This window comes from Tachyglossus aculeatus, chromosome 10, assembly GCF_015852505.1.
Source record: "Tachyglossus aculeatus isolate mTacAcu1 chromosome 10, mTacAcu1.pri, whole genome shotgun sequence".
In the NCBI taxonomy this organism is placed as follows: Eukaryota; Metazoa; Chordata; class Mammalia; order Monotremata; family Tachyglossidae; genus Tachyglossus; species Tachyglossus aculeatus.
Window position 1 is genome coordinate 36552952 of NC_052075.1, and position 16946 is coordinate 36569897.

Consider the following 16946-nt stretch of genomic DNA (forward strand, 5'->3'; position numbering starts at 1 on the left):
ACAGTCTTACTCCCCATTTTACAGATGAGGGAACTGAGGCTCACAGAAGTGAAGTGACTTGCCCAAAGTCACACAGCTGACAAGTGGTGGAGCTGGAATTAGAACCCATGACCTCTGACTCCCAAGCCGGGCTCTTTCCACTAAGCCACGCTGCTTTGTATCTACCCCAGTGCTTAGAACGGTGCTTGGCACATAGTAAGCACATAACAAATACCATAATTTTGTATTATTCTTATCACCACAATAACCCTGATGAGTCTACAGGTTGAATTGCTAGCTATCTTATCCAGGTATAGTATACTATTAATCTGAATATTAAAAATATTTACAGTGCTTTTAATTGAAATACTTCACAGCCCGGAGTCCAATATTCACTCATCTTATTACAAGCTTAAAGGGGCTATGGACATTGCGCGCATTTGGACGCCAAACGTATTTTGAAGCGCTGTTCCACAAGGCTTTGAATTTACACACCGCCAACTGGTTCCTGTATCTATCCACTCTCCGCTGGTTCCAAATGAGGATAGAAATGGTATTTGTCATCTTCTTCATTCTGGTGACCTTCATCTCCATTTTAACCACAGGTACCAAATCCTCTCTAATGGTCAGTTTAAATTTCTTCTGGGGTGGATTATACCGCACGTGACACAGAACCTGCTTCCTAGTATTAGAAAGCTTGAGAAATATTTAGAAAAAATAATAGATGATGGACCTATGATAGTTTCTTAGAAGGAAAGATTAAGGCTGTTACACGGTATACTCTTAACCAGCAAGGTTGGTGTTCAGGTGTCCTCTGTAAAACATCTTTTCAGGGAAGATAGGTGTTTGGAGGTGGTATAATTTCCACTTGACAGCTGAAGGTACAGGGAGATGAAGGGGGCTTTCCAGGAGTAGAGAAGCAGCGTGGCTCAGTGGAAAGAGCACGGCTTTGGAGTCAGAGGTCATGGGTTCAAATCCCGGCTCCGGCAATTGTCAGCTGTGTGACTTTGGGCAAGTCACTTAACTTCTCTGTGCCTCAGTTACCTCATCTGGAAAATGGGGATTAAGACTGTGAGCCCCCCGTGGGTCAACCTGATCACTTTGTAACCTCCCCAGTGCTTAGAACAGTGCTTTGCACATGGTAAGCACTTAATAAATGCCATCATCATTATTATTATTAACTGGCAAGCCAGTGACTCAGGATTTTATTCCCGCTCCACCACATCTGCTGTGTACCCTTGGGCAAGTCACTTAACTTCTCTGGGCCTCAGTGAAATGGAGATTAAGAGCCTCTTGCAAGACCCTTCCTCTTTCCAGTAGACTTTCCAGAAGGCCTCCCCTCCTATCCTAGAGAAACCAAGCATTTTAGTGACCCAAAAAAGGTTCTGCCCTATGAAAGGGCTACCTCCTCTTTAAACCCTGGATGCTGGCCCCAGCATGACATGGGCAACCATCTGCCAGCATAGGAAGGAACCCAGGCCCTTTCCTCCTTGGCAGCCCCATGTGGGACAGGGCTGTGGCTGACCTGATTAGCTTGTATCTACCCTAGTGCTTAGTAAAATATTTGGTACATAGTAAGCACTTCACATAGACCACCATTATTTGGGCTCAAGGAGGTTTACTAGTTACATGGGCAATAAGCTTGAAGGAATTATTAGAGAAAAGGTGGGGGCTCTTAGAAGGGTTGAGAAATATTTAATAGATCTGTTGGGAAGCAGCTTGGCCTAGAGGTTAGAGCACAGTCTTGGGAGTCAGAAGGACCTGGCTCTGCCACTTGTCTGCTGTGTGACTTTGGGCAAGTCACTTAACTTCTCTAGGCCTCTGTTACATCATCTATAAAATGGGGATTAAGACTGTGAGCCCCATATGGGACATGGATTGGGTCCAATCTGATTAGCTTGTATGTAGCCCAGGGCTTAGTACAGTGCCTGGCACACAATAAGCACTTAACAAATTTGGTGTCTCTGTCAGAGACAAAATAGTGAGCTGGGTAGACCTTTAGTTTAACCCAGAAAAGGCATTGCTGATTGTTGATCTTGGTTTCTATTATGGAAATTTAATGGTTCAGTTTACAAAAAAAGAGACCCTCTTCATTCATTCATTCATTCATTCATTCAACAGAATTTATTGAGTGCTTTCTGTGTGCAGAGCACTGTACTAAGTGTTTGGGAAGTACAAATCTGCAACTTATAGAGATGGTCCCTACCCAAAAACGGGCTCACAGTCTAGAAGGGACCCTCTTAATACTAGGAGAAGGGAAGAAAGAAACTAGAGTCAGCTGCTACATGATTGAAACAGTTTCCCCCATCCGTCAACAATATCTACAAATACCATAGTCATAGTGATCCTGGGTTACCAGTTTCTCACATTTTATTTCATGATTGCTCATTTTCTCATTATGAATAAATAAGATTATAAATATAAATTGATGATGATGATGATAAATGCTTATGCTTTCTCTTATCTCCTCTAGGTGATGGAGAAGGGAAAGTTGGAATCGTTCTAACATTAGCCATGAACATCATGGGTACGTTGCAGTGGGCAGTAAACGCGAGCATTGATGTGGACAGTTTGGTAAGGAATGGAAAACTAAGTCGTAATGATTTGTACAGTTCTGAATGGTTTCACTGTTGTGGTTTTGCGAATACGAAGTCCCAACTACAAATCAGATGGAGAAGCAGTGTGACCTAGTGGATAGAAAACGGGCCCGGGAGTCAGAAGGACCTGGATTCTAATCCCAGGCATGCCCCTTGTTTGCTGTGTGACCCTGGGAAAGTCACTCAGCTTCTCAGGGCCTCAGTTTCTTCATCTGTAAAATAGAGATTAAGACTGAGGACCCCCTCTCCCCCTGCCGTGGGACAGGGACCATGTCCAGTCTGATTGGCTTGTATCTACTCCAGCGCTTAGTGCAGTGCCTGGCACATAGTAAGCAGTTAACAAATTCCATTTAAAAAATGTACTGGAAGTTGCCAAAACACAGCAACTTTAACCTGCAAATTAGATGAGTCAAAAACCATAGAAAGCCAAATGACTAATGGCCCAGTATTCATAAGTGGATTGGTTAGAAATGACAAAAATTAAAATTCAATTGTCTTTAAACAGAAATCACTCTAAAATTTCCACAAGGCAAGTGAAGGGCAAAAATTAGGGCAAGGATTAAGGTTGGAGAAGGAGGTAGTTGATTGGCTCGGAAGATGCTGGCCACGTTGCTAGCCTTGTTTATTGGTTGTGTCCTGTTGGCGTGTTTGATATTAATCACTTGTTGCTTAATTGTCGATTGATTATAGAGCTGAGGTGACAAAATTGTTAGCCCAGACAATGGATTTTGTAATTCACTTAAACCTGATGAGAAGTTAGAGGCATATCAAAGTTTGCCACTGCTCTTTATGGGCAGAGAATATGTCTGCTAATTCTTTCATACTGTACTCTCCCAGGGGCTTAGTACAGTGCTTTGTACATTGCAAGTGCTCAATAAATTGATTGATTGATTGACAGGCTTTCTGTCTGAAAACCTGCAGGTTTGCAGATTTTATTGTCTAAATCGGGACTACAGATTTTGAGAAAACACACTTTCCTGTAACAATCTTCACCCTTTTCATTCATGTGTTCTCAAAGGGCAAACTAAAATTAAAGAATGTAGACCTGTGACAGCAAAAGCCCTTCTGACCACCTTTAAATGGAAAATGAACCCATGGATATAAATTCTAAATTTGTTAGCTCTCTACCCTGTGTGTGCCATTCTAGGCATATATTATTTTCTCCAAAATGCCCGAGAAACCAGAGAATAGTGTGGAATCTGCCTATCTTCTGAAAACACTGATCAATGACCGTGGTTGCAGATGATTGAAATGCTTTGTTTACCATCATAATAAAGATGTTTAAAATTGCAACTTCCTTATATCTTCTGAGATGTGACTCACACCAAGCATTCTGTAGTTTTTAATTACATGAAAGGTGAAAGTATTACTGTCATAAAAACAAGTTTCACTGGCACTTCAGCAAATGATTTCATACTGACCAATCTTCCGGACACTACTCCCCTCGCAGGATCAGGACAACAGGAGCAGTTAATAAATACTGTTTCGTGATTATCTTGATATTTTATTTTTCCCAAGCTGATTTCAGCCTTAGTAGTTGAAAGCTTAGAGAATGAATTAGCAGCACCAAAATAATTCTTTTTATCTACTACCCTATGGTAATCGATCAATCAGTAATATTTATTGAGTGCTTACTGTGTTTGGAGCATTGAACTAAGCACTTGAAAAGGTATAACTAAGCACTTGAAAAGGTGTAATAGAGTTTGTAGACTTTATCCTTGCCCTCAAGGAGCTTACAAGGCAATCTAGCCAGATAGACAGATCCCAACATAAATTCCAGATAGGGGAAAGGAGCTAAGTTCAAAAGATATGTACGGAAGTGCTAGAGGGATGTGTATTCATTCGATCGTTTTATTAAGAACTTACTATGTGCAAAGCACTGTACTAAGTGCTTGAAACTTGTATGTGTATGTGAAACTTGTGGACAGGGAATGTATCTACCAACTCCATTTTATTATACTTTCCCAAGCGTTTAATACAGTGCTGTGCACCCAGTAAGCACTCAATAAGTGTGATTAATTGCTTGTGTATGTGTGTGTGTGTGTGCATTTGTTTCTCAGGGGAACTGTGAGAACCAACTGCTTAGGTGACACAGAAATATTGAAGTAGCAGTTGGAGGAGGAAATAGGGTTGGGGAATGAAAGACTCATAAATGTTGCCCTCTTGACATAGAACTAGAAATTTAATGTTTCTACATTAACCCCAGTCTTCCAAGTGCTTAGTTCAGTGCTCAAGTCCTTAGTAGAGTGCTCCAGTTCTTAGTACAGTGTTCTGCACACAGTAAGCATTCAATAAATAGGAGTGATTGATTCCCAATGTGGGACAGTAAGAAGAAATAAAAGCTTCAGGATTTCTATCTGAGAATGACTTAATAGTAATAATAGTGGTATTTGTTAAGCACTTACTATGTGCCAAGCACTTTTCTAAGTGCTGGGGTAGAAACAAAGTAATCAGGTTGTCCCATATGGGGCTCACAGTCTTAATCCCATTTTACAGATGAGGTAACCGAGGCACAGAGAAGTTAAGTGACTTGCCCAAAGTCACAGAGCTGATAAGTAGCCGAGCCAGAATTAAGACCCACGACCTCTGACTCCCAAGCCCGTGCTCTTTCCACTAAGCCGTGTTGCTTCTCTGAGTAAGAGATTTGAACGTCTAGTTTGTAGCACCAATTCTAAATAGGGAGAAAAGATGTCAGAAATGTTTTCTATAACATTGAAATGTTATTTAGTATTTTTAAAATGTATTGAATGGGATAGAGAATCAGGGCTTTTAAAGAGTTTTGTATTGTCCATTAAACAATATAACAATACTACAATTTTGCAATATTACAATGCTATCTTTTTTAGTGCTTCTATATTGCCTAGAACATTGGCACATTTAGGACTTGCCAACATTTTAATTCTCCTCCAAAGCTCAGTGACTTTACATGGTCATACAATTGAGTTGATAAGAAAGCTGCACTTAGAATTTACAAGCTAGGATAGACTTTACAAAGTTGATAGAGCAATTTGGACACTAAAACCTGGCGGAATTCTGGTGAGTGCAGAAAACCACGAGACCTATATTAAGTGATCAAACATACCAGTTTCTGCAGAAGAGTTACGAGATATGAAGATATTACAGATACTTGATCCTGGTACAATCAGGTGATTTGGCATATCATATGCAGAATAGGTTTGCCAACAAGAGGAACAACGAAGAGAGGGAGATGTCTCATATCAATCAATCATGTCTATTGAGCACGTACTGTGTGCAGAGCACTGTACTAAGCACTTGGGAAGTACAAGTTGGCAACATATAGAGACGATCCCTACCCAACAGTGGGCTCACAGTGTAGAAGGGGGAGACAGAGAACAAAACAAAACATATTAACAAAATAAAATAAATAGAATAGATATGTACAAGTAAAATAAATAAATATGAAGATATGTTTTGTCAGTCAATCAATGTATTGAATGCTTACTCTGTACAGAACACTGTACTGAGCTCTCGGGAGAGTGTTATATAACAGAGTTGCTGGACACATTCCCTGCCCAAAACCAACTTATGGTCTTTATCTCATATTTGAGGCTATGTATGTAGCAGTCCTTCGGGGTTCAAAGAACATGTTTTAGGAGGTGGGGTTTTTATCAAAGTGAGCCAGTGAGACTGAAAGATTCCTTTCAACATCGTGTGCTGGTAAAGATTGCACCTTAGTCGCAGATGCTTAGTTGTGCGTTGTGTGGGTTTTTTTTTTTTTTTTGGACTTGCCAAGCTCAGATAGGGACATAACCATTGCACTTTCAGACTGAATGTTGGACCCTTGCACTTTCCCATTTCTGAAAAGTGGTTCTAAATCATCTTTGGGTTTTCTTGGTTATTGGTTTCCGGGGTACAGTTATCTGCAACATTCCTGCATCGTTGCTTCAAGGAATTTAGGTGATGTTCTTAATCTCGTGGAGCTAGTTGAGTTTTCCAGTGGATAAGAATCATATTCTGAGACTAACTTGCAGATTTATTGTATCTCCAACCATGGGTATATAGAATAGGTTTTTCAAGATTGTAACTTACACGTAAACTTAGTTTACTCCACTGATGACTTCAAAAGGATCAGATAGGTCCTTCCATTCTGATGTGACCAACCATTATTGTCATGGATCTCAGAATCTTGATGGATTTCTCAGTGGTAATATTAATAGTCACAGTATCTATTAAGTGCTTATTATATGCAGAGCACTGTACTAAGAACTGGGAGGAATAAAAAAAGGTGTGAATCAGATAGGGTCCTGTCCCTCAGGAGACCCACAATCTAACAGTATAAGTGGGGAGAAGGGACTGGTGACAGAAATATCAGGAATGATGAAGCATTAAATCACAATAGATGGACAAATTTACAAGGTGAGAATAAAATCAGTAGGTGCTGAGACTAGAGGAGCAGAAATTCAGGTTCCTTGGGTCTCAGAGTTCAGGACACACCCATAGCCACAGTAACCGCTCCAGCAGACTAGGAGATTGAAAGACTGACTTCCTTCCAGGACTTTATTGTTCATGTTCCTGGTTTGCCATTTGATGTTGAGTAGAGTGCACAAGTGAAGCTTGTGAAATTGTTCAAGGAGACTTGATAGGGAGTTTAGACAGGATGGCCACTGAAAATCTCACAGTCACAGACAGGACTACAGCTCTGTAGACCTTTCCCCAGGAGCACAGTAAAGAAAGAAGTAGAATGATCTTACTAGGTCAGAACAGTGCAACAACTAGGGTAATATTCTATCTCTGGTTCGTAGCGTGAAATAAATACAATTCCTTGAATAGTAAAGATTTGGCTTCCTGTCACCAGGATCTGTGTCTCTCTTTCTATTAGGTTCTAGAGTTCAAAGCCACTTCCTGAATGTGGATGAGTGAGACACAAGCTCCGACTGTGATACAAATAATGATAATAATAATAATAACAATAATGGTATTTGTTAAGCGCTTACTTTGTGCCACGCACTGTTCTAAGTGCTGAAGTAGATACAAGGTAATCAGGTTGTCCCATGTGGGGCTCACAGTCTTAATCCCCATTTTACAGATGAGGTAACTGAGGCACAGAGAAGCTAAGTGACTTGTCACACAGCTGACAAGTGGTGGATTAGAACCCACGACCTCTGACTCCCAAGCATGTGCTCTTTCCACTAAGCCATGCTGCTTCTCATAGGAATCTTATCCTTACCCATGGGCTTAGTGCTTTGCTATTGGTCTACTGTTGGCAATTGTTTTCTCTGTTTTTGTTACCTGGGCTCAAACATTTCTCCAGTTTTACAGCTAGGCTTGCTGAGCATCATGTAGCCCTCACGTATCAAAGAGCTTCTCAGATCTTGCCTGGAAAGACCCTATGTTAGAGTTGGTCATGTTTCAATACAGCCCATGGACCATCCCAATATTCGCAAACCTTTTTCCAAAAAGCATATTCCATTGCCCTAATGTCAGAATAAAACAGGCTGTTTTCCCTTTCCCTGTCAGTTAAAGTAATGTGATTTTCTAAGCTTTGTCATTTACTCAGGTGGTCCAACACAATCCTCTCCGTGTCTTCTTGCCAGGTTCTTTCCAGCAGTGTTGACATCACTGTTTTAGGGAAGCACACAGGATGGAGAGAGTCATTGATTGGTCTCAGAGATCTGTTTTTGGAGGCAGGCCATTCTTCTGCATTTCAAGTTCACCAGATCCTAAAATTAAAAGGGGAGTTTATCAGGTTCCAGTGTCACGCAGGATTCACAGAGTTCACGAGCCTTAGAGAGGGACCAGTCAGGAAATAGCTTGAGGAGCCTCCATTCAACCCATAGCCATCATTTTCCTTCTGAGGTTTAGTGGGTGATCCAGAATCCTCAGGGAGTGTTTACCCTAGAAAGGAACAACATTGTACAGACATGTTGCTTTGAGTTGTCTTCAGGGTGTGGAGGTGAGTCAACTGGTAGGTAGGTGTTGGCCTGGAGGATCTGTGGTGAGCATTGAAGGGAGAAGTGGGTGTTAGAGATGGACCTCAAAAACCAGCTTGGGAAACCAGCTTGAGAGACCGCATGAACTTGTGGAAAGAGTGCGGGTCTGAGAGAAGAGGACTTGGTTCTAATCCCAGCTCAGCTGCTCGTCTGCTGTGTGACTTTGGGTGATTGTGAGTCCAACTAAAGACTCATTCTCATTATTAGGAAAGCTATATGACCCTATCGTCACTACCATTAATGCTAATCAATTGAAGGATGCTGGTGGCACTCACCCCAATTGTAGACAAGAAGAAAATCCTGTGGGAATGGAGATGACAGTTCCATAATCACCTGAAGACGTCTTGTACCATTGAGGATGAAGTCCTCTCTAAGCTTAGAAAGTCAGTCAAAATAGGAAGGTGTGGCCTCAATTACAAATTTCGAGGATGTCTCTACCAGGATCTGGCAGCCCTCCTTCAGAACTGTACAAGTAAGGAGGTGGCGTTATGTTTAGCCATCATCTGTCTAGGCTCTCTTCAACACATGTAACACTAAACAAATGCAACAACCCTTGAAGGAAGCCTCCATAGTGACCGTCTCCAAGAAGAAAGGGGAGCGAGCAGAATCTGTAAATTACCACAGTATTTCACTGTCATTTCTTGCTGTCATGTGTGATGATTATGAAACAAGGCCTGGAACTCACATCAGGTTACATTTGCAATCCACCAGGTGATTCCTCCAACTCAGTAAACTCTGAGCATTGCCAAAGGTGAATGAGATGGTCATTAAGGAGGTATGAAGAAGATGGGTGTGTGATTACAAATCTCTCCTAGGTATCAGTCATCATCATCATCATCATCAATCGTATTTATTGAGCGCTTACTGTGTGCAGAGCACTGTACTAAGTGCTTGGGAAGTACAAGTTTGCAACATATAGAGACAGTCCCTACCCAACAGTGGGCTCACAGTCTAAAAGGGGGAGACAGAGAACAAAACCAAACATACTAACAAAATAAAATAAATAGAATAGATATGTACAAGTAAAATAAATAAATAGAGTAATAAATATGTACAAACATATATACATATATACAGGTGCTGTGGGGAAGGGAAGGAGGTAAGATGGGGGGATGGAGAGGGAGACGAGGGGGAGAGGAAGGAAGGGGCTCAGTCTGGAAAGGCCTCCTGGAGGAGGTGAGCTCTCAGTAGGGCCTTGAAGGGAGGAAGAGAGCTAGCTTGGCGGATGGGCAGAGGGAGGGCATTCCAGGCCCGGGGGATGATGTGGGCTGGGGGTCGATGGCGGGACAGGTGAGAACGAGGTACGGTGAGGAGATTAGCGGAAGAGGAGCGGAAGGTGCGGGGTGGGCTGTAGAAGGAGAGAAGGGAGGTGAGGTAGTAGGGGGCGAGGTGATGGAGAGCCTTGAAGCCCAGGGTGAGGAGTTTCTGCCTGATGCGCAGATTGATTGGTAGCCACTGGAGATTTTTGAGGAGGGGAGTAATATGCCCAGACCGTTTCTGGACAAAGATAATCCAGGCAGCAGCATGAAGTATGGATTGAAGTGGAGAGAGACACGAGGATGGGAGATCAGAGAGAAGGCTGATGCAGTAGTCCAGACGGGATAGGATGAGAGCTTGAATGAGCAGGGTAGCGGTATTGATGGAGAGGACAGGGCGGATCTTGACAATGTTGTGGAGCTGAGACCGGCAGGTTTTGGTGACGGCTTGGATGTGAGGGGTGAATGAGAGAGTGGAGTCAAGGATGACACCAAGGTTGCGGGCTTGTGAGACGGGAAGGATGGTAGTGCCGTCAACAGAAATGGGAAAGTCAGAGAGAGGGCAAGGTTTGGGAGGGAAGACAAGGAGTTCAGTCTTTGACATGTTGAGCTTTAGGTGGCGGGCAGACATCCAGATGGAGATGTCCTGAAGGCAGGAGGAGATGCGAGCCTGGAGAGAGGGGGAGAGAGCAGGGGCAGAGATGTAGATCTGGGTGACATCAGTGTAGAGATGATAGTTGAAGCCGTGGGAGCGAATGAGGTCACCAAGGGAGTGCGTGTAGATCGAGAACAGAAGGGGACCAAGCACTGAACCTTGGGGAACCCCCACAGTAAGAGGATGGGAGGGGGAGGAGGAGCCTGCAAAAGGGACTGAGAAAGAACGACCGGAGAGATAAGAGGAGAACCAGGAGAGGACGTAGTCAGTGAAGCCAAGGTCAGATAGCGTGTTGAGGAGAAGGGGGTGGTCCACAGTGTCGAAGGCAGCTGAGAGGTCGAGGAGGATTAGGACAGAATATGAGCCATTGGATTTGGCAAGCAGGAGGTCATTGATGACCTTTGAGAGGGCAGTTTCCGTGGAATGTAGGGGACGGAAGCCAGACTGGAGGGGGTCGAGGAGAGAGTTGTTGTTGAGGAATTCTAGGCAGCGCGTGTAGACAACTCGTTGACTGAGTTGAACTGAGTCACACACCCATCTTCTTCATACCTCCTTAATGGCCATCTCATTCACCTTTGGCAATGCTCAGAGTTTACTGAGTTGGAGGAATCACCTGGTGGATTGCAAATGTAACCTGATGCGAGTTCCAGGCCTTGTTACATAATCATCACACATGACAGTAAGAAATGACAGTGAAATACTGTGGTAATTTACAAATTCTGCTTGCTCCCCTTCCTTCTTGGAGACGGTGACTATGGAGGCTTCCTTCAAGGGTTGTTGCATTTCTTTAGTGTTACATGTGTTGAAGAGAGCCTAGACAACTCAGTCCAACTCCAGTGACTGATAATAATGATTGTGGTATGTGTTAAGTGCTTACTATGTTCCAAATGATGTGCTTCAGTCAGAGGCGAAAATGACGCAGGGAATGTGTCTGTTAATTGTTATATCATACTCTCACAAGCACTTAGTGCAGTGTGATCTGCACACAGTAAGCACTCGATAAATATGATTGACAGTGAAGGTAAAGATGCGCTCTCAGGAAAAGAGCTCATGTGGCTGAAGGCTTGGCAACCAAATTGTAATTATTGATATTCCAGAAGGATTTGGAAGGTGGATAGAAACTGAAAGCATTATATTTTATGCCAATGGATTGTCCTCCACCCCATCCCCATTTTCCTCTTGCCTTTACACTTCCAGTGTTTATTCTGGGCTGCTACTGAAGAGCAAGTGACTAGACACATTTTGAAAGCTAGACAATCAACAGAAAGCATGATGAGAAGGGAGAAAATTGGGGTTTTTCTATACTCCTCTTCAGCTTTCTGACATCTGCATCTTCCATGGAAGCAGTTTCTGCCCCTGAATCTTTATTTGTGTTTTTTAGGGATCATATGTAGGGCCCAGTTTCCTTTCAAAGTTTATATCATTCCTTCATTCTCTGTCTCTCTTTGGATTTGGATTGAGAAGCGGCGTGACTCAGTGGAAAGAGCCCGGGCTTTGGAGTCAGAGGTCATGGGTTCAAATTCCGGCTCTTCCAGCTGTCAGCTGTGTGACTTTGGGCAAGTCACTTCACTTCTCTGTGCCTCAGTTCCCTCATCTGGAAAATGGGGATTAAAACTGTGAGCGCCCCCCCCCGCCCCCGCCCCCGCCGTCCCCGGGACAACTTGATCAGCTTGTAACCTCTCCAGCACTTAGAACAGTGCTTTGCACATAGTAAGTGCTTAACAAATGCCATTATTATTATTATTATTATTATTATTATTATGGTTTCTTACTCTTTGCAAGTTCCCTCCTGGGGAGTTAATTCCCCCCTTCTTCCCCCTCCTCCCTTTGAAGGCCCCTTCCTTATCCTGGCAATCAATCAGTCATATTTATTGAGTGGCTTACTGTGTACAGAGCACTGTACTAAGTGTTTGGGAGAGTGCAATATAACAATATGACAAGAGTTGGTAGGTGTGTTCCCTGCCCACAGTGTCAACCGCCGAGATTGCTGAAGCTCACAGATGGAATTATTCTTTACTCCACTCACTGGCCTATAAAGGCATTCTCATCAAGAATAGGGAAATTTCAAAACTCGGAATTAGAAGCAAAAAGAACATGTTTGCTAAGAGCTTGTAGGCAGGAGCTGTCAAGAACTCTGCTTCCGTGCCATCTTAGGTACACAGAGCAGCCACAGACTTTCAAATGCCTACACTGAAGACTGAACTGATGCATTCATTCCTTGCAGGGGACTTGATATTTTCTTTCTAAATCACCAGTCACTCATTCTATTGCCGGAAGATCTCCCTCATAACCTGTCTGTCCCATCAGAGTTTGAAACTTTCCGCTGTTCTTCTGCAGCAGAGTTAAAAAGCTTTTCTCCCTATCCAGCATTTCTCATCCTCTCCCTCCCAGCATTTTCTCTTCTTATCATTTCCTGTGAGGTCTCTCCTGAGTTTTCCTTGGAAATGCTTTTGTGGACTACATTGTGTAGCAACCATTTGGGACGGGGACTGTGTCTGACCTGATTGATTAGAACATACTAGATGCCTAATAAATACCATTAAAAATGAAACAAAAAATACCATTGGGATCTTGAGCACCAGGATTAGCAAGCTTCTTAATTAAGGTTAAGAACAAGTCTGAAATCATTTATGATTCAAGTGAATTAATCCTTCCCCTTCATAGCAACTAATTACTTTTCTCACTAAATATTCTCACCCCTAGAAGCGAGGCATTCCATTTTCTTCCCTTCCCCAACATCAAGGTTAGAATTAGCTCTACATCAAAGGTTAGGATTGTATTTATGCAAATACTGTTCTTTCTAGTCATAAAAAATACCTCAGATCACACAAAGAAATAGTAGCGGCAACTGAATCTTTACTTTTGATAGGAGGAAAAAACAAGTAATAAGTTACTGAAGGGTTAGAGTGTACTGTGTCCCTGGAGAAGTTTTATTAGAAATCTGTCTTACATTGTTAATGATTTACGTTTATGGAGGATTTTGAGGGCAGTTTTACAATCTTTTGGTCCATACTGTAAGGCAGACTGGCTTCTGGCCTAAAGCATCGTTGATCAAGGACTAGTTTGGTAGGTTTATCCATCAGTTTCTGGGTGATTAAGATGTCCTCTTCTGATGGTACAAAGGGCCATCAATTCTACCAAAGTTTGGAATGGGGCTGTTTTAGGGAAAAGGTAAAGGGAGAAGCAGTGTTACCTAGTGGGCCAAGGGTCAGAGGACCTGCATTCTAATCCCAGCTCTACCATTTGTCCGCTGTATGACCTTGGGCAAGTCACTTCATTGCTCTGGGCCTCAGTCCTCTCATCTGTAAAATGGGGATTAAAACTTTGAGCCCATAATGGACCCAGGTGTCAGCGGATCTGGGTTCTAATCCCAGCTCTGCCACTTGTCTGCTGTCTGGTCTTGGGCAAGTCACTTCATTCTCTGTACCTCAGTTCTCTCATCTGTAAAATGGGATTAAGAGTTTGAGCCCCATGTGGAATAGGGAATATAGAACCCAATTAACAGCTAGTACTAAAGTTAAAAAAGATTGGAAAGACCATTCATTTGTTTCATGAGGAAGAGAAATGTAGCTTAATGTTAAGACCATGAACCTGGGATTTGAGAGGCCTGGGATCTAATTATGGCTCTACCGCTGCCTGCTATGTGACCATGGACAAGACACTTAATTTTTCTGTGCCTCAGTTTCCTCCCCTCTGAAGCTACAGCAGTCCATATAGGGCAGGGACTTTGTCCAATCTGATTATAATGTAAACATCACTAGCATTTGGCCCATAATATGCGTTTAACAAAAAACACTATTATGATTATTATTATAATTATTATAATTATGATAACACTATTATACTGTGTTATAATATATTATGTATTATATGATAATATAAAAACACTATTATGATAACTATAGTGTTTAATAATAATAATGGCATTTGTTAAGTGCTTACTATGTGCAAAGCACTGTACTAAATGCCGGGGTTGATACAAGGTAATCAGGTTATCCCGTGTGAGGCTCACAGTCTTCATCCCCATTTTACAGATGAGAAAACTGAGGCACAGTGAAGTGACTTGCCCAGAGTCACATAGTTGATGAGTGGTGGAGCCGGAATTAGAACTCATGACCTCTGACTCCCAAGCCCGGGCTCTTTCTACTAAGCCGCACTGCTTCTCTAATAATTACTGTATTTTTTAAGCGCTGTGTGCCAAGCACTGTTCTCTAAATGCTGGGGTAGTTACAAGATAATCTGGTTGTTCCATATTGGGCCCACACTTTTAATCCCCATTTGACAGATGAGGGAACTGAGGCCCAGAGAAGTGAGGTGACTTACCCAAGGTCACACAGCAGACAAGTGGCAGAGCAGGCATTAGAACCCATGTCCTCTGACTCTCGAACCCGGGCTCTTGCCGCTAAGCCATTATGCTTCATGATCAGTATTATTAAAAGATGTGGAGGAATCTTTCCAGGATGGATTTATTGCTACTACAGTGATCAGATGAGAGGCTGAATAAGCAGCCATTCAAGAGTTGGCTCAAGGACTGAAAATCAGGATGCAGTTCATTGTCACAGATTCTTCAATTGGTGCATTTCAGCAGGAAGGTCTTTCAAACAAACATAGCATTTTTCAAACCAATTGAAGGAGAAAGGAGCATGAGACCAGTATTAAATCAGACTGCATGTTGGTTTCTGCTCTCATGGGAATTTGCATTTCCCTCCAGGAATACCTTTCAGGTGACCAGCCATAGGTACCACCTGTCTGCTATTGCACATGGAAAGGTTGAGCATGGGAAGAGTGAAATTAGAGCTCAGATGAAGTGAGTTGGAAAAATCGCCAAGAAAATAATCCAGCCAGACGGGAAGTGAGATAACGTGGCGTGACCTTGTTTCAACACAAAGAGTGAAGTACATTTACCAGAAGGGAAGCCGAGGGAGAGGGCGACCGGCTAGACTAGTGGCTAAAGAATCTCACCGCCCCTGTTCATCAGGGTGAACTTCAGGATGGAGTGGGAACAATGAATGCTTTGACCAGTATTGTCAGTGACCCGATTTCAGGGTATGTGGAACCGATCGTAACACAGGTGTCTGCGTCGGAACTATTTTTGCCTTTGGAAGTTTGCTGAAACACTGCATTGGCTAAATATTGATAATGTTGTGAGGATGAAGAAAGTGTGGGGAGGAGATAAAATTTGTTTGCAATTAGCCAGGCAGCTGGAACAGATGGCAGGTCACCGGGTTCTGGCCAGCTTTGAGCCGGTAATTGTAGAAGGAACTCCCCAGTCCCATTTCTTTTAAGGGACTGTGATGTCATGTCGCTTAGTACAGTGCTCTGCACACAGTAAGTGCACAATAAATACGATTGAATTATTGAATGAATGTAGTGGAAGCAATTGGCATCCCCCTTCCAAGGTGAGGTCCAAGGAAGCTTAATTCATGTGGGTGGACAGTGGATGTATCTTCCGAGTCCATAGCTAATGTCTTCTTTCTCCGAGCTGGATTGGAAGGCGTTATGGAAAATGGGATCACTTCTGACGATCCTAGGTTTCCCTCTGGAAGGAAGTGGTGGAATGTCGGGGCAGGTGGTTGAGTTTCATTCAGTTCAACAAGCATGAGTTCTCAGGTGCAATTTTTCCATCAGTCACTCAGTAGTATTTATCAAGGACTGAAAATGAGCCATGTTTTGTAGGAAAGATCAGGATGCAATTCATTGTCACAGATTCATCAATTGGTGCATTTCAGCAGGAAGATCTTTTAAACAAACATAGCATTTTTCAAACCAATTGAAGGAGAAAGGAGCATGAGACCAGTATTAAATCAGACTGCATGTTGGTTTCTGCTCTCATGGGAATTTGCATTTCCATCCAGGAAAACCTTTTGGGTGACCAGCCATAGGTACCACCTGTCTGCAATTAATAATTGTCCCCTCTCAGGGTCGCACCTGGAGAGTTTCCAGTGCCCTACCAGTCACAGCTACAGAAGGGAGAGTCAAGCAGAGGCATACCCATTCCATTCCTAGCTTGGGCAGTGGCTAGTGAGTGGAAGGCAATCTGCTACAAGTCAAAACTCACCCATGTTGGGCAGCAGCGACATGGGAGAGTCGAGAGCGGAGGCTGGAGTTTACTGCACGGAAGGTGGCAATGGTAAAACACTTCCGTATTTTTACTGATAAAACTCTATGGATACACTACCAGAACAATTACAGATGGAAATGGGGCATTCTGGGAGAGATGTGTCTGTGGTGTCTCTATGGGTCGGACACGGCTCAACACCATAGGACAACACCAATAATATTGTGGTATTTGTTAAGCTCTTACTAAGTGCCAGGCACTGATCTACGCACTGGGGTGGAGGCAAGCAAATCGGGTTGGACACAGTCCCTGCCCCATGTGGGACTCTCAGTGTCAATCCCCATTTTACAGATGAGGTAACTGAGTCAAAGAGAAGTGATGTGACTTGCTCAAGGTCACAAAGCAGACAAAGGGTGAAACCTGGATTAGAACCCATGACCTTCTGACTCC

The 16946-nt window shown here is 43.0% G+C and overlaps 1 protein-coding gene and 1 non-coding gene across 2 annotated transcripts in view; both read left to right on the forward strand.

The window, feature by feature from the left end:
• The window catches only part of CFTR (CF transmembrane conductance regulator), a 190873-nt gene that overhangs the window by 144887 nt on the left and 29040 nt on the right, over window positions 1-16946 (forward strand). The window contains exons 33-34 of the mRNA XM_038751975.1: window positions 357-584; window positions 2453-2553. Coding sequence (XP_038607903.1) covers window positions 357-584; window positions 2453-2553 — 329 coding nt within the window. The remainder of the gene's footprint in view (window positions 1-356; window positions 585-2452; window positions 2554-16946) is intronic.
• On the forward strand, window positions 16349-16486 carry LOC119933775. The gene has a single exon (XR_005452647.1). It is a non-coding gene; the product is annotated as a small nucleolar RNA SNORA7 (small nucleolar RNA).